Source organism: Poecilia reticulata, linkage group LG4 (assembly GCF_000633615.1).
Source record: "Poecilia reticulata strain Guanapo linkage group LG4, Guppy_female_1.0+MT, whole genome shotgun sequence".
NCBI lineage: Eukaryota > Metazoa > Chordata > Actinopteri > Cyprinodontiformes > Poeciliidae > Poecilia > Poecilia reticulata.
The window spans coordinates 21,999,153-22,026,506 of NC_024334.1; the positions used below are offsets into that span (position 1 = coordinate 21,999,153).

Consider the following 27,354-nt stretch of genomic DNA (forward strand, 5'->3'; position numbering starts at 1 on the left):
CACACACACACACACACACACACACACGTACAAAAAGCTTACCACCCTCACCCCCCTCCTTAATCTGCTCTCTGCGTTCACATCCCACCCTTTTTCCAATTCTGCGCCGTCAAGCGAGGTGTCACGGGGTGAGCTTTAATGCCAGCCCTCCCAGTGGTCCTCTTACCTCCCTGTGACTTTTTGCTTAGCTGGAAAAATAAAAGTGCAAAATCCATGAAGGGGGAGGAGGTAATACAAAGTAAATCAGGATATTGTAACACAGTTAGAGTTTCTTGGAGGGTTTTATACATATTCATATAGACACACATGAAAGCTGATTGGATTTTTCACCGTCTCCGCTCCTGCAAACTTGAGGCCCGAGTCAACGCCGAGAAGAACAAAAAAAAAAAAAAGCTACGACGTGGAGCGAAGCAGACGGTCGGCGAGGACACCGGGGAGCAGCGCGGGGGCGTGAAGTCTGCCCTACATACGCAGAGACACATATAGATACACACAGATATCCATCAGCAGCGCGCAGGCGGGGTGCAGAAAGGCCAGAGAATGACTGACGGATGTGAATACTTTCCCCACCCTCCATTTCCCCGCAGAGCCCCCTGGAATAGACAGATAAAACTGCCAAACGGACAGATCGGGAGGCAGCTGGGGCAACCAGATCCTGGGCGCAGATTGACAAACGACTCACAGTTTCACACAAATTCTCTGCGAATGCCCCGGCCCTTGTTCCTCTGCCACACTGTCCTTCGCTCATCACCGTCAGCGGTTTCGAAAGGTCACTCAGACAGACAGGCAAACACACGCAAAATGTCTAGACTCTCGCCAAACTTTGGATGACTTGATGATGTATAATTACATGATTAACATTCTAAATTTCAGCTTCTTTTATTTATTTATTTATTTTTTTTAGACAAATCAAAAGAAAGTTTAATCAGCTTTCCTCACTGGAATTGGATATAATATCTCTGAGGTTTAATCAGGCCTAACATACATTTCAATTTCTTAGACGTGGCTTAAAAGATAAATCTAAGCTCTGTGGATCAGAATGCTTCTGCATCTTCACATCTCATGCTTTTAGTCTCTTCTTAGAGCTGCTGGGATAATCACAAGCCAAACTTGGAGAGATGGGCAATATGTTCATGTGGACGTCTGCCAAGTGTTTAGACAGGAGCAGGAGACACAGCAGAAAATGGACATGCCAGTGTGACTGAGGGATCTAAAAAACTCTGCCTGGTTGGGTTTGATTTGCATTTCAAGCTTTATTATTACCTTTATGGTAAATCATCCTTGAATGCTCCAAGTTTTTATTTATTTATTTATTTTTTATGCTTGGCTGTTTTGTTTTTACCAGAGTGACCTTTAATTATGCTAATAAACAAACAAGCAATTTGGCAATTTGGTAGAGGAAAAAATTAAGGAGTTGAAAAGCAATTTTCTTCATCAGCTTTGCACGATGAATAATTAAGTTTGAAAGGAAAACAACAGCAAAGTTTAAAGCAAGCTGTGATCCATTTTTAATGATGTCACTTTCACAGGATTTGAAAAAGAAAAAAAATTCAAGCTCATGAATTGCTTAAGCAAATACATCATGTGACAGCTCTTCTTATTAAACCTCGTTCTTGGTTGGAATTAGACCTAAACGTAGAGTTTCCCCAAAACTGGAAGCTCTACCTTATGTGTGATTTTAAAATGTTAAAATTTCAACATGTGGAGGTCTTATTGAAAGCTTTTTTTTTCTGGTCGAATGGTCATTAAGACTTTGGGCAGTCGGCTGATTTCCTAGCACTCATTATTTACACACAACAGCAGCTGGCTGAGCTCTGTGAAGCACAACTAAAACCCCCAATCTCTTACAAGTTAATGAGGATGCCTTGCAGGAGGGTAACTTAGGTATTGTAGGAGAAGGGTTAAACCATTTAGTCCTTTGGTTACCATGGGAAATGTTAAAGCAATGTGGAGTTTTTCTTTTCTTTAATGATGACATTGAAGAACACCTTTCATTCCTCTCTACCAGCCTATAAGTCGAACAGAAAATTGAGACAGAGCAGCATTGTCTTGTTGAACTGTTCAGCTCTTTACCTTGAGCATAGAGAAAGTTAACTTTGAGATGCAGTCGATGCGTTCAGACCTCAACAGCTCAGTTGTTGCCAAGCTACAAAACGAAAATCTAAAAGCATGCAAGCCATTTCCTACAAAGCCTACCCTTGGCAATAAGTACTCACCTGAATCGGCTGTATGAAGCATTATCAGGGCCAGCAAGAGCTTTAGTCCGTACACAGGCTGCACACCCAGCATCTTGCTGCACCTGAAGGCAAAGACGGAAACAAGAAAAGAGGATGTGAATTCACAAACTTTAGATTTTTTTCTTTCTTTTTTAAGCAGTTTTAGGCAGAGAACTCCAACAGGTCATGATGAACTGCTTTTCACGACACGGGCGAGACAGGACCGTCGAAATTACAATTAAGGATTTGTGTCGAATCAGTTTCCTACTTCACATTAAAGTGTTGCTGGAAATAAATTGGTTAACTCGGCAGTGTTCAAAATTACTTTGTATCCAAGGTGATGAAACCAATAGCAACATGCCATGTCGAAGACAGAGAAAACAACCCGTCTTTCATAGATGACAAGGCTTTAAGGATGCTGATGTTAAGTCGCAAACATTCAAATAGACATCATTCATTTTCTTAACAGGAGCTCATAGTTTGTCACAAGTCATCGGCCCATTAAAGGGGGCTACACTGGGGAAAAACTAGACAAAAAGCCTGCAAAGTACAGCACACGTATCGCGTCAACAATCACCAGCACATTTATTAAGGATGACTTTTGCATTTATATAAGAAGCTGGAATATCTTGTTAAAAAAAAACAACATATGCAAGAAAGAAAAGTTGAAAACTTTACACAGGAAGACAGTACCAAGCAAAGTTTGGTACTTCTCTCTTTGAGTCGATACCACCGACGACACAACCTGGTAGAAGTGCGAAACATTCAGAACCTTGTAAAAAGTATCAATCCACAATGAACCCTTTTCACATGCTGATGTTACAAAAATAATGTATTTTATTGGGATATCACTTGAAAGACCAGCACAAATTACTAACAATTAAAAACTGTTGCCTGTGACACGTTTGTACCGAGTAAATCTTTTACAGACTAATCTTTTGCTCATGTTGTAGCTGCAGGTATGATTTTGTGTGTCTGCCAGTTTTGCTCATTAAAAATACCTGAAGATCAGTCAGGTTGAAAGGAGAGTGTCGGTGTACATCAATTTTCAAGCATTGGCAAAGATTGAGGTCATAGATTTTGGACTAGTCCACTTTAATATTTTAATGTGCCTTGCTTTAAACAGTTCCGCTTAATATTTGGAAATATTGGAAACCACTCTCCAGTTTTTTTCTGCCTCCAGGAGGTTTTTAAATCAAGATTCCCCAGTATTTAATTTGATCCATCTTCCTAACTGTGTCCAACTTTCCTGCTGTGCTGGAGTGGGGAAAAAAAAGAAAAGAAAAACATATCCACAGCATCACACTGCCACCACCATGTTTTACTGAGGTGATTTCTGAGTGGAAGTATTTTCACTAGACCTTTAGGGCTAGCAGAGTGAAGACTTGCTAAATAGAAACCAGTTTTTGCTTTACCCATTTAAACTTTTGAAAGCTATGTATCCTTTTCCATCCTCTTCACAGATTTGTACTACTATGTTTTGGTCACACAAAAATCCGAATAACAAAAATACTGAAGTTTGTTTTTGTAACATGCCAAAGCTTTTAAGGCACTGTAAAATGTACTTAATAAATAAACCAAACAAAAGCACAAAAAGAAAGTTAGAGCTAAAGCACAGCACAGACAAATAATGATGCATTTCAACAGCAGAATTGAACTGGCTGTTTCCCAGGCTGCAACGTACCGAGCTAAAGCTCAAGTGAGCAGGAGTATCAAAGTTGCATTGATGTTATCACATAAAATAGAGCAACATTCATTTGAGACTTGGGCTGCCAGAAGCTGTGTCTGCTACGTCTACATAGGATTATTTGGGAAAACAATATGTGTATGTTAAAAAAGCCAACAAGGGACTTTGTTGTTTTTATTTTTTATTTTGTTCCCCCCACCAACTCTTAACAAATACACCGCCTTTGATTCTTCAATGAAGATGCCTAGCATAAAATATACACTATGAAGGGACTATCTCTGCTGTCAAGAGTTGCAAAACGCTTCCTGGCACAAATTTCTTCACAACCTCTCAGGTTTGTGCAAGTTGTCTCGGAGAGTAAAGATAGCAGCGAGCAAACAAGAGGTGGAGACAAACAAACCTCAAGTAATTACCATGTCTGCCTGTGTTTATATATCAAATTTGTTTTGTTTGTATGTGACTATCACTTAATGTGCGTCTCACAAGAGGCAGCCGGCGGAGACGAAATTAGTTAAGTCGGCCTCTGAGCTGCGGGCCGCGAGTGTAAATAATGAAGACGGCACCTCAGGAGACGGAACGGGCCGCCGGAGGCCGCAGGGCGGGGAGGAAGGAGGTTTCAACAGATGGCGGTGCAGAAGGTGAACATTACAGCCGGTGTCAGCTGCAGCGGTGCTGAACCCGTTTGACTCTGAACCAAAGATACAGCCAAGGACAAAAACACTGACCCGATACAATATAACTACTGAGTAGCAGCCGGGGGTTTTCAAACTGGATTTCTTGCTTTGAATTCATAAGCTGAATTGTCAATAAGGAAAGCATTGATAATAATAATAAGAGCCAGTAGCTTTCGTAATCCACAGATGGCTGGTATACTTTTACTTTCATCAATGTTTGTGTTACTTATTTATTTTTTTATTGTTTGTTTTCTTACTTCTTACCATCTCGGTTTTTCCCTTGTGTCAGTTCAGTTAGTCATTGCGGTTAGTATTTTGGATTTATTTATTTACATTAATGCTTCTGTTTATCATTTTATTAGGTTGAAGTTTTTTCTTCAGCCCTCCTTTCTCGTTTCTCTTGGTTTTTACTAATTGTTTTCTCCTTACCCTCAACCTTCCTGGTCCCCATCTCAGCTGATACATTTTGCCTCACCTGCCCATCCGTGCTCCGTTCCCCAGCTGCAGCCAATTACCGGTCACTTGCTCCCCTTTCCACTCCCTCCACAGTGAACGTTGTTCTCTACTGGCTCCTTTCATTTCGCTCATCTGCCATCCTGTTTCTTGAATCCTCCGTTGTTTTTGCCCTGCTGCTATCTGCCTGGCTCGATTTTTTTATAAGTTCTCCATTTTGCTAATAAATTCTATATGTCCATTTGAGTCTCCAGTCTGCACTTTGGTCCTCCTCTAAATCCACTCAATATGACAGTAACTTAACAAATTGAAATACAGATTAAATTCAATTTGTTTACATGGCATCAATTCAGAACAAACATTACCTCAAGGCACATTATAAACTTGTCCAACTAATGCCCAGGTTAGTAGAAAAACACAATAAAATTTGTCCAGTGATTTCTACTACAATGAGATACAATTCAATCTAGTTGTTATTATAATGCAACAATTTAGTTGATAATATGCCAATAGCTACAAAGTTATCTGAGCAAGTCCAGCTGTCATTGACTCTGCAGCAATCCCTCATGCTGAGATCCAATTTAACCAGAAGGGAACTAAGCAGAAGCCAAATAATATTTGTTTTGATGGTCATAGCACCAAGTAGAGCAAAAGAAAACGGCAAAAACAGAAGTTTTTTTCCATTTTATTTTCTCATTTCCGTGTGTTCGATTTATCGCTAAACGATTTCCTCAGTGGTGCATTCAGTTTGCCTTTGGAAGTCAGAATTCTTGAGCTACACGTCAGGAATAATTAAAAAACAAAAATAAAAATTCACAGTAAAAAAAAGAAAGAAAAGAAGTTAGTGGAGTTTGAAGGATCTCGTGTTTCAGCCTCTTAGCTCAAAGTGTTGAAAGTCTGAACTTACTCAGAACAATGCACTTCTCCAACTCATCGTCAGCAGTTCGTCACCAACAGTTTGTTGAGATTAAACGCATATCTGAGAAGTCAACACTGCCTTTGTCATCAGCACTTGCTGACCAGCCATGTGGCATAACATGCAGTCTGTTAGGCGAAACAACACGGCGATGTTCTCCCGTCCCGCACCTACGATGAACGCGATGGGACATTTACAGCTGAGATGGTTATATAGAGATCAACAGACAAGAAAGACGCACATACAAACAGAAAAAGCCAAGCTGTCACATCTTGTTTTCAATCCCTGTCAGAAGCCTTTCTAAACCCAACCCTCTCTTTTCATGGTGGATGACTCGTCCAATCCATCTGTCATTCAGTCCCAATCTTCCCTGCAACCTTTTTTTTTTTTTTGTCTATCTATATTTGGACAAAATTGGCTGCCAATCTGCACTTGTTCCTAGCTTTCTTTCCCCCGAAGAAGTCTTTTCATGTTTGTTTTTTTGTAATGTGCTCATCCTCTATTTTCTTTCTTCCCCCTTCAGATTGTCCACACAGCCTTTCCTCACAATAGCGCACCACCAAAAAGGCTCATTAATCACTCAAGCGTCTGTCAGTCTCTCCATCACTCCACATCGCTGCTGTCCACCCCCCATCTCCTCCTCCTCCTTCCCCACACACACACCAGAACTGCTATCACAGGGGGTGTTAGGCCAATCAGTGTCTGTGAATAAGATCCTTTGAATGAAAAATGAGGCAACCCCTTCAGGTGACAAAGGCCTGTTTTTCTGCCACAGAGATATTACCAAGGTTTTAGCATGCAACCTGTCACGCTGAGTCAGACATAAATTGTTTTCTCCCCTCGCAATAGGAAAACGTGTGTGTGTGTGTGTCTGCTTCATGGCATGAGTCTTCATTTGTCACTTTCTTTTGTTGCTTGTGAGCTATAAGTACAAGATTGAAAAAAACTAGATGAGTGGGTGAATTGTTTTAAGACTCAATACATCTTAAAATGATGTCATGTTCATCAGAGGATTCGTATAGGATTCAAATAAGTATACAAAATGCCACGGAGTGAGTGAGTGAGTGAGTGAGTGAGTGAGTGAGTGAGTGAGTGAGTGAGTGAGTGAGTGAGTGAGTGAGTGAGTGAGTGAGTGAGTGAGNGTGAGTGAGTGAGTGAGTGAGTGAGTGAGTGAGTGAGTGAGTGAGTGAGTGAGTGAGTGAGTGAGTGAGTGAGTGAGTGAGTGAGTGAGTGAGTGGATGGATATGACTTATGAACAAGACAAGACAGAAAACATGGACATAAAAAAAAATGTCAATTGCAATTGAAAATTTGGAAATCTGATATTATACTTTCCCAGAATTTTCCAGACAGAAAGTTCAATAAAGAAACAAAAACTAGAGCAACCTGAGGTAGACTTACTGATATGATAACTTATTTATCTACCCTGTTATTATGAAAATTGGGAGGGATCTTGGAGCGGACAGAAAAAGAAAATGGTAAAAATGGTTGATTTTAAGCCAAATACTGTGAGGGGGCGAAAAAGGACTGAAAACAAATACAGAAACAAAAAGTCTAAAATGTAAAAATGAAGGGAAGGCATGGATATTATTAGTAACCTTATTGTTTTTCTTCTAAAATTTAGGCAAGACTGTTCTAGTGCTGTAGTATAAAAAAATATACGGTGTCTTAAGGACATAATCCAGATCGTGCGAGTTTAATCCAGAAAACTGAACCCTGACACACTCCTTTCCCATAACGCCTTCGCCCAGATTTTGCACACTCAAATAATAGTACCTTATTTACCGAGTTAGAAAAATGTGCATGCTGTGACAGAAAAAAAAAATCTGTTTTTTAAATATGCTGGTTATATTTAGAACACTGAATCTTAAATATAAAAAAACCCCTCACAGATGCAGATATACAAATATAAATATGGCTGAGTAAGAAGGTTGAGGTGTACCAATATGGACAGAGGAAGGACTACTTATTGCACATGTGTAGTTATATATAAGTAAGAGAAATATGTGCCAAATACATGTAGGTGCAGAAATAATCAAAAGTGAAGTTTTACAGGTGATTTATGAAACTGTGTGCATCTCACTCATTTACAACACGGATGAATAGAAGACAGTAAAAAACAAACTCCTTTTAAATGTTGAAGTGACAACATCACTAATAAGCATTAATAATTAGAGACAAACGACACCTGAGGCGTAGATCCTCACACAAATAATGGATCTGCCAATGTTCTTTAAAATCTTATTATTTTAATAGCAGAGGTGTCCATCATCAGTCTTTAACGGTCACACTTTAGAAGCCTTTTGACTAAAGTAGCATGATATTAAGGAAACATGCCGTGTTCAATAATGTTGCTGAAACAATCTGACTTGCGGTAAACAAACAAACAAACAAACGCTTAAACGGTGTTAATGTCCAGCTGACATGTTTTACATCCACCCATCGGTACTGATTGATGAGAGCCATCTTTAAATCTTGCGTCCTCTGTCACCTTCGAAGAGGTCGCGCCGTCCAAAAACTCCAATCCAGACAGCACTTGGTTTCATTTTCTATGATGAAATCAACTTAGTAGCCACTGATTGCTCTGCATTAAAAGAAAAAAAAAATCTATAAAATCCTTCCCTCCGGTGCACAACTACACACAAAACATCCACAGCACTGACATTTTAAATCAGCTTACATGCTTGTGCTCTTTAATGCTCCATGAAAATGGTCAGCAATTAACCAAGTGGCAGTCATAGTCACACAGTCCAGTTTATATTAACATCTGTTTAAGTCGCCATCCTGAGAAATCCCAGGCTTGGTCACAGCTGTCCAAAAACATTTCCTATTTTAGAGCTAAATGTTTTATTTACTTTTTTCTTTTTTCCCATTATGCTCCATTGAGTCAAATAAGCAAGCAAAAAAATGGACCATATTTTCTGCTCTGATCATCCACAAAATGTAGGTTACTGAAATGATCCAATTTTGTGCAGCCCATGAATCACTGTAACAAGATTTAAGCCACAGCAAAGACATAACTTAAAATCCTGCTCTGGTAAACTTTATTTTGCGCTGGTGTAGACTAATCACATCTTCCACATCATGATGTGCTGCAAGTCCACATTTGTGTAAACTTGCTACACAATCTAAGACTTGGTAGGGGATTTTTTTGTATTTTTTTTATACTCTCACGTTCAAATCCATAAATCTGAAAGATCTCTTTTAAAATTACTTCACCTCCATTTTCCTTGATATAGGAATTTACGTGTTCGGCAGCTTTTTGTGATAATTTCACCAGTTTTCTTGTGCCATGCAAATCTAAACCTAGTTTTCACTTGCCTCTTTGATACTTTGCTTACTATAGCTTCATATATGTTGACCATTGAGCATGAATTATGAGCTCCTTCTGCTGACAGGAAATGTTTAGTTTATCTAGGCTTCCGCTGAGAAAGACATCGGGATGAAAGGGCTCTTTGTTGAGAAAAAATTTGAAGGGGGGAAAAATGAGGCTCTGATTGTTGCAGAAATTTCACTACACAAAGTAAAAGTGCTGTCAGTTACAAAGAAGTGCTTCACCACATAATCTCACCTGAACTCGCAAACCGAAACCCACAAAAAATACGTTGTATGCTGTTCGTTAAGGAATGTTGTTGGACTGAAAGTCTCACACTTTGATCCATTTTTGATAAAGTTCTTCTCTTCTGACCTCCATTTTTAATCCACCAGGCAAAAAAACTACAGATTTAGGACGTGTGTCTTATTTAGGATTGCTAGCTGAACTGAACCTGTGAAGCACCCTGGTGGTGAAGAGGGCAGCCCAAAACTATATAGAGAGCTATTACTTACAGCTGAAAGCCACCCGGGTCTTTCTTATTTACAGCCGCCAATGCGGCCAGGCCCCCCTGTAAGGATAGCAGAATATCTTCCATTACTTTGCCTCAAACATATTACCTGGCTCTGCGAAAGCAGAAACAGCAAGCTCATCTTATTTGTGAATAAAGATGGGCTAGATTGGGTAAGGGAAAAAAAAACAAAAAAAACATAGAAAGGCGAGGAAGACGCCGCAATGAGAAAATGAAAAGGGGCAAGGAGAAAGCAGACAGAGGAACAGAGAGATCCTCCAGAAATATGAGGTGACAGAAAGCTTTTTACATCCATGATGGGTGGGGGAATGGCAATTTTCAAATGTCTCAGACTTCTCATTTGCTGGCCTGCAGAGCCACTTTGTAAAGGTGGCAAATGTTAAACTTGTTGTGAGCACATCAAGGTCCACTTGGGCGTCCGAATGCGTCCGCCCTGAATGTAAATGCAGCTCCAGGCGAATGTATGGAAAAGAAGCAATTTCAACATTTTGTTAACAAGCACAGAATAAAGGCAGTGTGGTAAATACCTCTGAGGAAAGAGTCTGTAGGTGTATCAATGAATGAATGAGGATTTTTAGACCAAAGCAAAATAAAGTCAGTGAATGCTGCACAGGTTGGTAAATTTTTTTTTTACTAGCTTTCCTATTTGTTTCTACCATTGTGTTGTATTGAGTTAGAGCTGTGTTTGTATTGTAAGCCTATTTATAGACTTTACATTTAATGCTATGCAGTACATCATGTTATTCTGAAATTCTTAATATTATTTTAATCTAAAATTAGCATAAAATTATTGTAACAAAGCCATGGGTGTATTTTTCCTTATACAGTATGATAGCATTAAAGGGAAAGAACAAGTTTTCCAACAGTGAAATATTCATTGTTACGACACAGAAATTGACAATCAAGCACAAACTTTGGTATTTGTTCTCCTAAGTATAGGAATCCTGTATTCGGTTTTTATTTTTTAGTGCACTCTTATGTTTTCTTATGATATTACTGCTGATTTTTACTTTGGTCAAATGTTTTAAAGGTCTTGTAGAAACAAAATGCTAAAAATAAATAAGCCGATTAATCTTATTTGTTATCTACAATTAGACTAAAGAGTAATCTGATGGTAAGGCAGCAAAATGTACAAGTATATTACAAAATTCAGTCTAAGACATGAATAAATTAGTAATGAAATGTTATTTACTTGTGCTAATGCCATTGCTTCTCTGTTTTTTGGCTATAATCAAGTGTCTAGTGTTTATCCTATAAGCTATAGTTATTGTATTTAGAATTTCTTTATCTACACAATCCACTGGACTCACAACAAAACATGAAAATGTAACAGTTGTGTGTTTTCATGGTAAGTCATCTTGTCTCAAATGATCTTTGAATTATTTCTTTAAAAGTAAATACTTCTTTCTTGATTTTGAGCACTGAGGTTCAAAAATGCTTCACGTTCACCTGCAGATAGTTGTGGTGAACGGATGTCGTCAATTTATCACAGCAGGGCCGGGAGCGGGACGTAGTTCAGGTCGGGAAGCTGCCAGATTTGTCCCGGCTGCATGTCCTTCACCTTCTCCTTCACTTTTCTCTCTGTTGCTTCTTGTCTCCCCTCTCTTGTGCTCAAGTCTTGGTACTTCGTCTCTCCCACAGCTGAACATCTCTGTTTGTTTTTCTGTCTTTGTGGGATCCCAGTGTGAATAGGATCTAATAAATCCCAGCTGTTGACTGCAGGTTGTGAAGGCTCCCCTGTTAATCAAACTCAGAGGTGCAGAGGTCTGAGTCATCATGCTGGGGTATCAACCCGGCACCGCAGCAACAACCCGTTTTACATTCAGTGACGTTCCTCTGACCAACAGGACGCGATCACAGGTTTATAATGATTGTGTTGATTGCAATGGTTTACAGTCATACTTTTGATTTTTTTTTTGTGCAGTCTTGCTACTACATACATATAATCAAGTAAAAGCTACCATTTGAAATATTCAAATCAAATTGCTGCATTAACCCAAAAATATGTTTCAAATAGAAATTTTAAAACTTGCAAATTAATTTTCAAGATTACTGTTGTAAAAATGTTACAAAACAGTAACAGATTTCACATGAAATTAATAAATTATGAGTTCATAAAAATTAAAGGACTGAATTAACTCAGGAACATCAGTTTAGAAAGATAACTAGAATTTCTTTTAAATGCCTTATTTAAAGCTAGCAGAAAAAGTTCTTATTTTGAAACAGGAAGTGGAAGTGGAGTGTTTATGTTGAGCTTTGAGCTAGCAGGAAATGACTTAGTTATTTTTGATTTGATTAAGAGTCACACCTTCTCATTTCTCATTAGAGTCACCTGGTAAAACTGGCATTCATTACGGTTTGATTAATGGAAATTAGGTGCAATATAAAATCCAGAGAAATGATATGCAGAACCCCACATGGCAGTGCTGTACAGGTTATAAACAGATCTTTGTGTATTTTATGTTTTCAATTATCAACAATTGATTGTAGGTCAATGAATGAATTGTTGTCCTTAGAGTAACTAAACTAAAACTGATCAAATTTTATGAATGAACAAAATCACTAATAACCTTTTGGCAGCAGTATAAACTGTCTGACAAATAATGAGTGAAAAATAAAATGGTACAGAGCAAAATAAGCACACTTATACTCAAAATCAAACTACAGTCGGCTCATATTACGTAATACTTGAAGGATTATTTATATTGTGTCTGACAACAATCATATAATATCAACTACCAGCCCATGGAAGCAGGTAAAACATTCCTCAACCTTTAAAATACAGACTTCAGCAGTATCCTCATTCCTTCACTGTCCTCCACCTATCCTGTCATGCTGTGCAGTCACTCTGAGGGACCAGACTAATTAAAAGAGGTATGAGAGCTGCTGGTCGTTCAGGAAGCTCGTATATCCTTGCCTTTTATTTGCCCAAGGAGAAGCTAAGAGGCAGTCAGAGAAAAAGAACACAGATGAAGCGACGGGAGAGTTCAGGAGGTCAGAAATTGTGGGAGAAGAGCAGCAGTAAAAGAAAATCAGTCAGATATAAAGAAAGGAGTACCCATATATGGCACAAATTGTGTGCGCGCAGATAAATTTGTATGTCTGACATGCCCAGTGGCTCCGCTTCGAAAGATCTGAGGTCATTAAATCAACTTTCATCTTGCCAGTATTACTGACATCTAAACCAGGCTAAATCCTGGGAACCATCCAGATCTGTGACCTCTGTCACAAAATCACAATATGCTGCTTTGATAGACGGCTAAAGCAGTATTCAATTTATAACAAGCACAGTATCCGTGTCTGCCAGACAGATACATCAATCTGAAGCACATACACATACACACACACACGCACACGCACGCACACACACGCGCACACATGCACACGCACACACACAACAAGAACCCCACAACAATCTAAGGAAAGGGCTTGCCAACTTTTGAAAGGCGTGTTTGAATAATATTCACAGAGGTGGATATCTGATCCAGCACGACAAATATTTATGAAAAAACCTCTTAGCCAAAAAAGACCAAGAAAGACTTGACCTTAAACTTCAGCTACAGACTAAAAACCTTTAGGCGTAGCATCAATCAATTAGCTGCAGTGCAAAATAAATGGCATTCTTCTTCCACTAGCTGTTTAAGTTGAATCCCCTTTACTAAAATAAGGCAAAATTTGCTTCACACGAATGGAATCCTTTATACTTTACATTATATCACTATTTTGCATTAAAATGTGAAGTCCAGAGTCAGTTCTCAAAGTCAAACATCCTGCATGTTCTAAGTTTGTCCCCTGGTTCACACAGAATCAAATTTGTTGGCAAACCCTCTGCAGAGCTTTTGACATGCTGAGGAGATATTTGGATCATATGGCCCTGGTGAATAAGCTGTGGTAGAGCAATAACACATCTGAAACTGGCAGGCAATTTCAGAAATACAATTTCTGCCTCTACAGTTAAACATCATTTCAGTAAAAAGTCAGAAGCAGTGCCACAGCGAGCACTTACTGCTGTTAGTTGAAAATACGTCTAATCAAGCTCTAAACGGTCCATAAAAGTCTGTGACGACGTCTCGGCTTCAATTGGTGTATAATTGCTTTCAAGTAAAACACTTTTTATGTCTGAAGCAGTTGCTTTAGATCAGGAGGTGTCCAAAGTGTGGCCCCCGGGGGACAATTGTGGCCCCTTGATTGATCTTCTGCAATTCCCGACTGCAAATTAAGAACGGTGCATATTTGGCTTGTCAGTACAGCCAGTTGAGGCAAAGGGAGATTTTTTTTTTTTTCCATTAAGGCAACATTTTTCTGACAAATTAAAATCTTACTTTATGTATAATTGCAGAACCACAAAAATATCCAAAACAAAATGTAGAAAACCATTTGGAAACCACTTTTCTAAAAGTTTGACAACTCTAAAAATAGAACTGCTCTTAAAAATACAAAAAAAAAAACCTTTTCCAAATATTTTTTCACCACACTATCACAACTGAAAACCAGATGAAAAAAACAAAAAATAATCCAATTATTGCCCTGATGATTTTCACTGGTGCACGCAAATATCTCACATAAAATATCTCAGCCAGGCCACATTTATGCCAAGACGGTTGGCTACGTCTAAATTTAGACAAAATGTCTACATCCAAACTGGGGTTTACGCATCAACTCAACGTTGATAAGCCAAGAGAACCGAGTTTAATTGGGACAGTAATGCTAATCAGGTTGCATTCATTTTCACGCTGCACTTTTGAAAGGGGACCAAACCATTTGACAAATTAATGCACTTACATCAGCTCCTCATTCGGGGCGCAATCACAACACGCTACTCGGTAAGAGCAGAGGCAGAAACAGCGGCTACACAGCAGGCCGCTCTTTATGCTTTCAATGGAAGTTGCACTGCTGAGAAAAACAACAGAGAGCAAGAGACTCCATGCAGCCATGGGTATGTAGATGCTTATCGAGTTCTTTCAGATGATATATTGATCATTTCAATCACATGTCAATCCTTTCTGTGTTCCCTCTTCCTCTCTTTGGTTCATGACAGTCTGTTTGTTTTCCTGCGGTAATTGAGCTGAAAAAAAAGAAGAGATCCTTTCAAATTAAAGCAAAAGTCACTTTGCTCCCTTGTTTGGTCTGAAGTAGAGTTCAGATGAGCGATTGCAGCTGTCAAAAAAAGTGAACTGTCTAAGGGAACTAACTTTGATCTGTTCAAAGTGAGCCAAACGGCAACGGTGTGAAATCAGCCCAGATGAGCTTTCGACATATAAATAAGGTTTATTACTCAACAGAACCGAAACGTCACACCCACATTTAGCAGGTGTTAATCCTTCGTTTAACTCAATCAGAAGTAGAAATATATTCTTTTTAATACCAGAATAATTCTGGTATGCATCACCATGACACAATAATGTGTCATGGTGACGGTAACAGAGCATTTAGCTTCGTCCAGGTCTTGGCGATTCAGTCAAATATCAACACAATACCAATGACTCCATATGGGAAACGAAACATAATTTATTGTTGCTCTGGGACAAATTGACAAAGGATATGCTCAACTCTTCTTTGTTTCTAAATGTACTACGATGTAGATTTAGGGGAATGGCACATAAAGCAAAAGGAGATGTTATGCTGGATCTGAGACGAGATCATTTGAGAACCTGAGGGAGGGGGGGGGGGGGGGGGGGGAATCACTCTCAAACGGAGGCCGTAGGGAATAACTGGTTAGAGAATGAAATGGCATTAAGGCAAAAACAGTTAAATTTGGAGACTGTGCAGGCAGAAGGAAAAAAAAAATCAAGGTACTGGAGTGAAAGAATAAATCAAATGCTGAAAACACTAATAAAAGACACGCCAAGAGGCGAGGAAGGGAGGAAGGAGAGTAAGCATGCTAATTGTGGCAGTGGCTTCAACGTGCGCCTCGCTCATTAAATAATCACATGTTGAGGGGCTAATGAGTCATGAAAGTGTGCAGATGTTTCCAGACTCCTTTTTAAGAGAGGCAAAGCAGCAAGAGAGCTGCTAAAGTGTAAATAAGGAGGGAGAGGAAGGTGTGAGACGGTGCTCCGGCGTGCAGCAAGGGGAAGATGCAAGAGAAGACAAACAGCTGCGGGGAGGCCTCAGAGCAAGAAGATGAGAGGAGAGACCGAGGAAGGAGAAAAGTGATGGAGCGGGAGGAAGACGGGCAGAGAGGGGTTTCATGGCAACGCATTGCTATTTCCAGCTTTATTGCAAAGGGGAACGGCGACGCCTCAGTGCAAGCACAATTCCTGGGTCTGAGTTGGAGACAGAGCACGATCCCCGAGCCGGATCGATGCTCGAGCGCACTCATTTGAGAGGATCTGAACTGATGAGACCTGCCTTCACTTATTTATCTGACGCTTGCCCTTGCCCCGTTCTTTTCTGTCCGAGGGTAAAGGAGTGCCTGCTGTGGCTTCCAGCGGCTTGCGCTGTCGCAGAGTGACAACTAATGGTAGATGGTGATGCACTGAGCATGCAGTGGGCTGGCGAGGCTTTTGTAGATAAATCAAATTGAGATAATAAACAAAAAAAACAAAAAAAGTGATGTCTCCCGGGGAGTGGGCCGGGCGGGGGAGTTTCTTGATTGTTAGTTTTGGGCTGTTTTTGCAATGTCATTACGAGCCTGTCTGCCTGCCTGCTGCCACCGACATCAATTTTTAACCAGCTGTTGCCTTTACACTGCGCTGCAAAGTTTACATGCTGTCATTGTTGTAATTTTCTCTTCTACTGACATTGGCCTGGATATCTTCTCTTTAGACATAGAGCCTGGCATTTTCCATTTTCAGCACTTTTTAACCCCTCCTAATCATCGCCACGGTTAGTGAATTGGTCGTAAAACTGTGAGGCTAATAGGGTGGACTGAGGTCTCAGAAGGAAAATGTGATTGCTACCGTTTTATTGTAAGTTTGCATCCCTGCTAAATCTATAAGCAACGGTTGGCAGCACAAGGTGTCGCAGCCTCCTTACGGTCAAAAGCTGGCAGGGTGGTGGCTAAGTGTCAATTACCTGGGTGTGTGTGTGACCGGGTGTGTGTTGGGCCCACATGCTCCATTGTTTGGTGACTGTGGTAGGTTTGGAGGAAAAACTGTTTTAAATTGATCATTTTACTAATGTAGTATGTGGTGATGTGGTGTTTTTATACAGGGCCACGCTATTACTGACGTTCCGGTAGCAGAATTGCCTGGGTTCAACATATTTGGGCTAAATTAGTACAATGATTTTGCCACCTTAAATAGCCCCCAAAACTGTTTGTTGCATACGGTATCTGGCATTTAAGGACTGGGACTGAACACCGATGCAATGTAATTTTTTGTTGTTTTTGTAGAACAACCGATTTCTTCTTTTTACTTGCTATCTTTCTACACAACCCAAATCCTGGACGCTGATTTTGGCCACCCTGGCCGTGTAAACGCCACAGACTGCTTGATAATTGATTTCAACAGACAAAGTTGAGACGCTGGAATAAAGTAAATAGCAGCAACACTCTGAATCAATCTTCGCCGCAGCGATCATTGCTCTGGCTGCGCCGGTCTCTCCGGCAGAGCAGCAGGATAATGGGTGGTATGTTGAACGTATACCGTTTACATATGTAGACGTGCATGTTGGCACACCAGCAGCTATGGGCGCATGTTGGTGTGACGCCACGTGCGCTCGCTTCCTGATCTGGTGGAGAAGTCGTTCGAGTGTGAGCCAGATGCAGCGGAGCATCAACACCCCTGCTTTCCCTCATCTCTCGAGACAGGAACAAAGAAAGCAGGCTACATGAGGCAGGTCTTTGATCATCTCAGCTCTAACATGTTCCTACCAGTAATTGACAGTCCCTCACATCCTGGATGCTTCTTCTTCAACCTGCATCTAAAAAAGGCTATGATGGACCTCGGATGATTCAGAAAGCCTTAATAAGGCGCGTGAAGAACCGGCGGTGAAGTCCTGCAAAAATATCTGTGCCAAACAAAAGTGTAATAATGAGGAATACAGTAATATCTGGTAATGATGTTATAATTATTGGCTGCTGAGTATGCAGTTAAGCTTTCATGTAATCACTTACCATTATTCAGAGTTTCCTCCAGTGTATTATAAGCCTGGCAGTTGTCTGAGTGTCGAGGCCTAACAGCTTTTACTTTAACAAGTGGAGAGTTATGGCTTTTGCATTGATGCTCCACTTGATATATATATATATATATATATATTAAACTTTAATAGATACTGCTTTGGGTTTACTTCAATTGTAATGGACACAGAGATTAAAAAAAGAGACTATTTTTACAACACGTAATTTTTTTTAAGATCGGTTAAGAAAATGGAACCCAACTCTTACTGAAGTCTAATTAGAGACATGCAGAAAGTGCTTAATCACATCCACTGTACCCATCTTCAGGAAAAGAAAATAATGAGGCCCAGCAACAAAGTTACCACTGATATTTTGTTGAAGGAGAAACGGCCTGTTTGAACAGCTGACAACAGCGTTAGTGGCTGAAAGGGAATACTTAGCCAGAACAGTTCACTCATCTTATTGATCAGTCCACAGTGTCAGTGTTTCCTCAGGAACTATTTACAGCCCTGGAAACATGGCAAAAGCAGAAACCGAGCAGCTCAAAAAAAAAAAAAAGAAAAAACAAAGCAACTAATTGTAACATAACTGAATGAAACTACTGTTATTTCCTTCGGTTGCTTCTTTATCGAATCAGCTTAATGAAATGTAACTGCAGTTACACTTTCCTCTTCAAACTAAAAAATGCTTATGTTAGGGTGAGGAGGTTTTCTTTTAATCATAAAGACAAGACACTGAACCCGACAATGCCCCCCAAAGTAAGCCGTTTAGATCAGCACTTCTCCTAATTAAATGTATTGTAATAATATAAAAGCCTAACAGTACTTATTGTTGTACGACGCTGCTATTGCTTGAAAGCAGAGCTATTAGTCTGTCATATCAGACCCTCGGTTTCATGCGCAGTGGCTTAGTATGAATCTTCCTGTGACATATTCAGTCACACTGCAAGTAAATCCTGGTAGCTAAGCAAATACTCTGGCAGGCAAGCACCCGTTGACATTTATATATATCTTTATTTATAGAAAATTAATCAGTCCGTTTTTTAATTTCAAACCTCATGTTAGTGCCTTTCCCATGTGGTGCGCTACAGAAGAGATTAGGGCGCCCATGCAAGCACACAAACACAGATTTTTGTAACCGATGTTATTAAACAAAGAGCTTCATTTGGGTATCGGTGCCAGAGTGACCTCTTACAGCCTGCGCAAAAGTAGAAACATGCAGTTTGCTAATCACCAGCGAGGCATATCAGCAGAGAGAAGAGCAGGTGAGGGAGCACAGAGAGCATTGTTAAAGCATTCAATGAAAAAGAATAATAAAAAAGGAATGCAAAGCCAAGCAGACTAAAAACTGGAAGAAATCGTTAACGTAAGAAATTATTTAGGAGTTGAGATAGTGTGCAAAGTTAACTTTCTTCCTCCTTATCAGGCCAACTTTGCTTAGACCATCTGTTACGTGGAAACCCACATGTACACAACGGCCACAGATGGAGAGCCTATTTCTGTGGATGACACCCTACTTATTGGGTTGTTTAAAGTGGAGATTTATCTCCCTGCTTCTCTGTATTCCCTCACTGAACTATTTGCTGAAGCACAAAGGTGCTTTTAATCGGAATGAGGAACATTTAAACCAATTCACCGAAAGGCTTTTAAGCCTGCAGGCTGAAATGAACGAAAGGTTTATTGAACCGATATTTTCTGTCTCACCTCAGTCAGGATGCAAACGGACTTTTACGTAGTTTATATTCAAAGTGCATGCATAAGTGTGTAAGTCTATCAAAGGTTCTGCTTCAAATAATTTCTTTGCTTGCTTGTTGTGTCCTACTCTCATGTTGTTGGAATACATTAATCTAACTCAGGGTCTTTGGCGATTCTAAATATGCAAACCAAACGTATATGATTTCACATGCTTCTAATCTGCTGTCCTCTGAACTTTTCTAATGCATTTTTTTTCTGCTTGTCCTTCATCTGTAGCCTAAAAGTGGGACACTTTTTTTCCGGCTCACTTTAGCATTAAAAAAAAGTATTTACATCCTTTTTTTAAAACATGCATTTTGATCAAAGCCACTCCATTGTAGTTTTGACTCTTTGTTTAGGTTCACCGTCCCATTAATAAGTGAACCTTGTCAGGTTTCTCAGGTCCTTTACAGCCTCTAATTTTCTTCCAGTATAACCACAATCATCTTTTCATTAACGCTGACCACTCTTACTCCCTGCTGCGAGAAGCGTCCCCACGCCATGTTTCCAGCCAAATTGTATTTCAGGACGGAGATGATGTGTTCATGGTACAGTATTAGTTTTCTAACCCACATACATTTCTCTAGCATTTCAGTCAAAAAGTGCTATGCAACAGAAATCTCAATTTTAATCTAACCCTAGCCCCATGTCATGTATTAGTTAGCTTTCAGTTGTGTTATTTTCTCTCTATTTTCAGATATTTTTATTCTCAAAACTTGCAACATTGGTATGTTACCTAAACCTGCTATAAAATGTTGCATGTTACCTGGTCTGCACGATATCTGAGAGTGTTCTCTTGAGCACACATACAAAATTTAAATGACTCCCTTACAGGCTCTATTTACCAATGGGATAAACTTTGAAAATAAAGGAGTTGCACTAGATTTAAGCAGATAAGAAACAAAAAGGGGACGAGGATGTAGCTGCATTCAACACTTTTCAATTTTTATTCTTAAATTAAAACTATGGATTGTTTTTAATCTACTTCAAAAAATTATAGAATTATGTGTGTTGGTGTGTCACAGGTTATCCAAAGACAATTGTGACAGCACAACAAAAATGGAAAAGTTAATCAGGTAGAATTCTTTCAGAGCATAATGAGAGAAATAATATTTTATCTGACATGCTGAATCAAATAAACATACACGTTTTAAGGGTAGAAACAAAGGTATCAATTAACTAATTTTCGCTGTAATTCATAATTTTATGAAGTGAGACATAATTATCTTCCAGCTGCCTCATATGCTCGAGAGCTCTTCTGTATCTAAATATAACAATCAGTGTTATAAAAACCGTTGACCACTATAAAGAAATTTTAATGAGCATCAAACTATCTTGAAATGAGTCCGTCTCTTATTTGTGCTTCTGCAGACGTTCATTGTCTGTCTTGACTTTGAAGCGTTTCTTCGCCTTCCAGGCTCCTGCCTTGTTCTTCACTCTCTGTGTGATCACCGGTGAGTGTCTTGGCACAAGCAGGGCCCATTGAAGGTCCAAACCCCCAGGAGCTGTAAACACAGTCCACACACACCCCTCCACACACAGCTGCGTATCTCTGACTACAGAGGACACTGCATGGACTTTCTCTTTTTCCTAGAGACGTAGAGGTCAATAATTATAGGGCCAACCCAAACCCCAAGCTTTTAAAACAAGTCTCCAACACAGAATTTATCGACGCTCTTAATGGCAACTTTCTTTTTACTTTTGCAAACAAAAAGTAAGAAAATGTCTGCAAGGAGACAGAAACACAGCAGCTCTGCCTGGAACACAATGAACACAATCACATATGCCTCTGTGAATATGCACAGCTTCACATTATCTAGAGCGGATAAGCTACCAAATGAATTTACATTAATAAATAACTCTCCTAGTATAAATCAAAACCAGTTATCCTCTGGCTAAAAATGCCAGCTTTACCGTCTTGCCACCGCGCTCTGTAACACCACCGTTGGTGGTGCATGTTCGGTTTCCCCATATGGTGGAAACGGGCATCGGTTCTCGACAAAGCACTGAAGTTTGAAGGCGCCCGAATGGGACCATTTCAAAAATTAGAGTTCTTGGCCAATCAGACACTGGAAGACCTCAGATCTGACTAAGTTTGTTTCACCATCTTGATATTTGGCTGCTGTGGATTTAGAACTGGGTAACACACTTAAGGACATTATCACTGACAGAACATGCCCAAGACTTGGAGGAAAAGCAACACAAGCATCTTTGTAAGGAACTCGACGCAACAAATTTACAAACATAGCAGTGTAGAAGTGTATGATGCACAAAAATGTAAAATATAGAATATATTAAGTACACAGAAATCCTTCAAGTTGATCTGGCCATTCGTTGACACGATTACGGAAACATCTCGCTGGGTTTTGGTTCTTTTCATGTCTGAATTTGAGCAGTCAGCTTCCTCAGAGGCCAGACTTCCCGTGGTGCAGATTAGCCATTCAGAGAAAGAATTCAGATTGCATTCAGCTTTCTCATGTTACATCATGGAGAAGATGATTCTGTTATTTGTTACGTCAACATAAATCACAGCCGTATCTAAAGTTTGATCTCAAGTCGAGTTCACATTTAGAGTTTAACACATGAAAAACTGATGTTTAAAGTTATAACAAACTATGGATCAAAAAATACATACATATACACAGAGATTCTCGAACATCGCCGAGGGATGAGAGGTTAATTTGGTAAAATAAGAATGGTAAGAGCATTTTGAGGTTACCTGAAGAAAAGAAGTTCCCATATGCGAGAGTTCAAGTCTGCGTTCATGTACACCAAAACCTCAATACGAACAAAATCCATATTCTTTTTGTACCGCAACATCACTTACTTCAGGAACAAATTTCATTTCAGTTTCTGCAAGTTTATTTGCTCCTTGGCACTTCGCAGTCATTACTTCCTTTGTTACCACCGTCTCCCCGTGTGTTTCACTCTTTCCCTCCTCCGAGACCCTGCAGGTGCCAGCTCTCAGTTCCAACTCGGCACTTAATGACAAAATTGGAGCAATTAATTACCCTGATTGGTGATGTTAACCTCCACCTCTTCCACCTGGACTCTGAGCAGTGCAAACAAGGTGCCTGATTCATACTGTAGCCTTGTACCCTCGTGTACCATCTATTCATGCTGCGGCGGCGCTATTCATCCGCTCTGAATGAGCAATACGCTGTACGGCGGCAACTGCAGGAGAATGCTGCTTTCGCATATCGACGCTCAGGCAGAAAGGTAAACCAAAGAAATATTGTCAAGTTTTTGCACAAAACTGTCACAACCTTGAATTTGGCACGCTGTGTCACTGACGCATTCCTCTGACCTCTCTTCAGGCTCATTTGCCGCCATCCCTCTTGCACCTGCAGCAGTTTGTCAGCCAGCTTTGGATAATTACACATCTCGCCATGACCACACACAGCCACTGGCTCCCTCGCCCGTCCTCCTGCATTTCCCGCAGTAATGGGACTCTGCAGGCATGATGATGCACGATTCTGATTCTTGTATCAGATTGTAGGTCCCGCTGCTGCAACCGAGTCAAATTGCAAAACACAGTTTGGTAATTATCTCCCAGAAAAAAAAAAATCCAACCAAGTTTGATCTTTGCAAGCAATAATGTGATACATCAGCTGAATGCTGATGTGATATTTATGAATAGGCCTGTACCTGTTCACAGTGCTATTACTTTCTTTAGTCTCATAGCTGGTAACCTGCTGTGATCCATCAAGCTTGATAAATGCTGTCCTGTCAGAGCAGCCAACTGTCCCACTAAGGGCTTCATTCCCTCCCCCCTACATTTCCTGTTTTCATCCGGGGGAAAAATGGGGATGTATTTGATTCCAAACGTTGCTTCACATATGCACTTCAATTGATTTCTGAGAGAAATGCACTGATTTTAGTTTCAAGACCAATGTACAAGCTACTTTCTATTAAACTTAAATGTCAGAAGAAGAAGAATATGTTTTTCTCTAGTTTCTGCGTCATGCCTTAAAAATAGGCTTTCCGGGCTTCCGCATCATGCCTGCAAGCTGCAATGAAAGGTATAGGCTCCTGTCAAAACAAATAAGACTATAAAGGGAAATGCATATTGGAAGCACCGCTGTGCATCTTGTTAATATACGGCCATTACCTAGTGCCTTAACCATAGGACGCGAGTCTAGACAGAACAGATGACCTTACTTCAGCCTCAATGGTTCAGAGCGGTAAAGTTTTGGAAAAAATATGGCTGGTGGAGATGTTTAGCAGGAAATAACCATTTCTGAGACGCATCAGCATCACTGTAATTATTCTACTGTTATCATGTAAAAAGGCACAGGAGGAAATAAAGTTAAAGGGATATTAAAGTATGTTTTTTTATCATGACAATGCAACTTAAAGGTTTGGAATTGATTTTTCTTTTTACATTTTATAGGTGTGCAGTTTCATTATTTGTTTCCAGAACAAAAGATCTGAATATGTTGATGATCTGCCATAGAGGACAGATTCTATCACTCCAGCTCTATGTTCTCGTTCACACGCATCAGTTTTGTTTACTCCTTTAGCATCCTTAGTTAGCTTTTATGTAGCAAAAGCGTACTTTAAATAAATATTGTTTAAAATAGATTATTGGGTTAAACTGTCTCAGTATTATCGGTCTTTTCCTTACAATTGTACTTCATGTTAACTAAAGTACATACGTGATTAAAAATCTGTTTTCAAATTTATGAGAATTTCAGTTCAGTCACAACCACACGTTTTAGTTTTTATTTTAAGAGTTAAATTAGCCGTCTAATTATGTCACTGGGGGGACTTAGAGTAGAAGATAATGAGAAATATACAGAAAAATATGTAAGAAAAAAAAAACAAGACAAAACTGAACATGATAATCTGAAGGTCAAACTAAAACATAGGTGTCTTTTGCCAATGGCGAGGGCACAAAGCTCTGAGCTCCAATAACAGGAACACTAGTTTTCTGGCAAAATGCTAGCAGCTAATAGCTATGCCCCAAAACAAAGACAGCTGGGCCAAGAACCGCCAGAGCTGCCAGCCAAGGGTAAATAAACACTGTGGCTGGAGCCGAATATTTATTTTCAAAAACTAACAGATCGAAAGTGTAAGAGTAAATGTGGTAAAAAATGAATACAAACATTTTGTAAAATTGTGCTCTCATTACCCAGATTTTATGAATCAAGAGGAACCGAAAGCCAAGCGATCTTACATTATTAGATAAACGTGAGCACAGAAGTGGGAAATAATATTGCCTTGCTAGTTACTTCTTGTGGTTTCATATTTGCCCAAACAGCACATGCAGTATATGTACCCCAAAAGTAACACATACAGCAAGTATGGTAAGTCTTAAGTTCCTAACACAAAGTGCACAAGGAATGTAGACAACTTAAAAGCCTTTTTTAAAAATCTTTCTGTGTTGCCTGTATTAATCTTTTCATGATCAGTGCCTTGGAATAAAAGATGCCAATCATTTGAACTTTTCATATTGTTTGAACTGGAGGAAGTGCAGTTTCGACAACAATATTCTCTGTGTGTAAAATATGATGGCAGCAGTATCATGCTTAGGGGATTTGTACAAGCTAGTTCAAGTTGATAAAAAGATGGACTGAGCTAAAGATAGGACAAACCTGGAAGAAAACATATCAGAGGCATCAAGCAGCTCACCCTACAGCAGGACAAATGGATCTAAATGTATGGTTAGAGTTGCTAAGGAATAGCAACTCTAAGAATATTCAAGTTCTAGAATGGTCCAGTCAAAGGCCAAACCTGACACCAACAATTAGTTTTTATATAAGAAAAGTTGGCATACCTTAAATAAGTTACAGTTAATTGCAGTGAAAGGTGGTTTTGACTCAGAGAGGCTGAATGTAAATTCCCACCACACTTATAGGATTCTTGGTTGTAAAAGTTTTCCAAGATCATCTACAATTTCTCTTGCACTTCACAATTGTTGGAATACTTTGTGATGGTCTGTCACATAAAATAAAGATAAAATACAATAAAGTTTGTCTTTCGGCAACGTTTGGCAGCACTGTTTGGGAATAGAAACTCTGTAAAATTGATAAGAAAAGAATTGTCTGGATACAGACTTGATGTTTTCTACCTAAAGAAATGTCTTACATCTGATCCATTTTGACAGCTACAAGAATCCCTGAAACATCCTGAAGGAATCCAGAAGACAGAATGTGCTGTGCTGCCGGGAGCGGACCAAAGAAACTGTAATCCCAAATCTAAGAAAGGCAACAGATCGAATTGGAAGATTTCTCTCATTCCACTGGACCATTTCGCTGTACCGTATCTCATTTACGGAAGCTTTGACTAGATACAAAACAGAAAAAATTACAATTCGGTGTCAAGACATGTCCAATTAGGCAACCAAAATGAGCAAAAAACCAAGAGGAGAAACATTACGTCAGGAGTCATAAAAGTTTAGGAAAGCTCAATGTCACTTTATGACTTTCATCAATGCATTTTATGTTCCACCTCTTTGTGTCTTTGCTTATGTAACATTTGACTTATGTGAAAGAGAGGTTAGGCTGAGCTGGCAAAGACAATAATTAGGAGGAAGATGGATGGATGGATGGATGGATGGATGGATGGATGGATGGATGGATGGATGGATGGATGGATGGATGGATGGAAAATACAGTACGCAATATTTTCCATTCAAAAACTCTTTTTGCTGCTAAATTATTTAATAAATATGAGATGATGGCTATTGAAGTTATTCAACACTCAGACTAGTGCAAAGAGCTGTTGTATCTTTACCAACATTTGCTATAAAATCACCTTTCATTAAAATTGAGTAGGTCAAAGCATCACGGAGAGATAGAGGTAGCACATTCTCCACTGAAATCCATAATTGCTACTTCCATCCACACTCTTTAACCACCATCAGATTTATAATATCATTAACCGGTGTTAATAATTCAAATGCTGAGTTTAGCTCCTTTTTCCCTCGTTGCTGGTAGTCAGAGATCAAGTAATTGAGACTGAAACTGTCTCAAACACCTCTTGTGAAAATTGTGGCAGTAAATTCAGCTAATGATTGTAGAGAAACTGTTGAAGATTCTTAAATAAGTAATAGGATATGAGTGTTTTCATAGGCTTTCCTGCGTAATAATCCTCAAAATTTAGAACATACATTTCTAATATTTACTGGATGAGTTGTATATAGTGATGCAATGAGAAGGCACCAAACTGGATCACTTACTGTGAAAAATAAAACTCTTTTATAGAAGGGCTTCTTAGTATTAGCGCTGGTTTAGCATGGAAACCACTTTGGGGAATAAACTTTGTAAGGTTGTACCCCGACTCTCCACCCACTTGACCGCTGTCCACAGAAACCAGCTCCCCTTTGACCCTCCAAATATCAATTAGTTATTTACCGTCAGAAAATCTCCAGCGTTATAGTTTCTTTTTACTGCAAAGGAATAGAAACCAGTTGTTCAGTAAAAAGTAGGAGAACGAAAAGCAATACTAAAAGCTAGGTTTGAGACACAGATGGCAGTCACCTTAGCCGCACATGATTTGTGGTAATAGGCCAACGCTTTGGAGTCGTGGGTATTTCAAAGAGCAGAGCCTGGCCCGATCAGCAGAGCTTCCTATCCCCAGTGAAGCCACCCTGACCTTTTGAAAGGTACTATTCTGCCAAAGAAAAGCAAACAACTCATTTATCTGACAGCCAATGTAAAGAGCAGATGCCACAAGGGGGAAACAGGGCGCTGCCGGTCAGATCCATGACAAGATAAGCCGCCGCAAATTCTTACTTGCCAAAACGGCCGTAGTCGCCTATAGA

At 39.6% G+C, this 27,354-nt stretch overlaps 1 protein-coding gene across 1 annotated transcript in view; it reads right to left on the reverse strand.

Moving 5' to 3' along the window:
• The window catches only part of ncanb (neurocan b), a 157,754-nt gene that overhangs the window by 116,191 nt on the left and 14,209 nt on the right, over positions 1–27,354 (reverse strand). The window contains exon 2 of the mRNA XM_008407242.2: positions 2,217–2,299. Within this exon, the coding sequence (XP_008405464.1) occupies positions 2,217–2,289 (73 nt within the window). The 5' untranslated portion in view covers positions 2,290–2,299. The remainder of the gene's footprint in view (positions 1–2,216; positions 2,300–27,354) is intronic.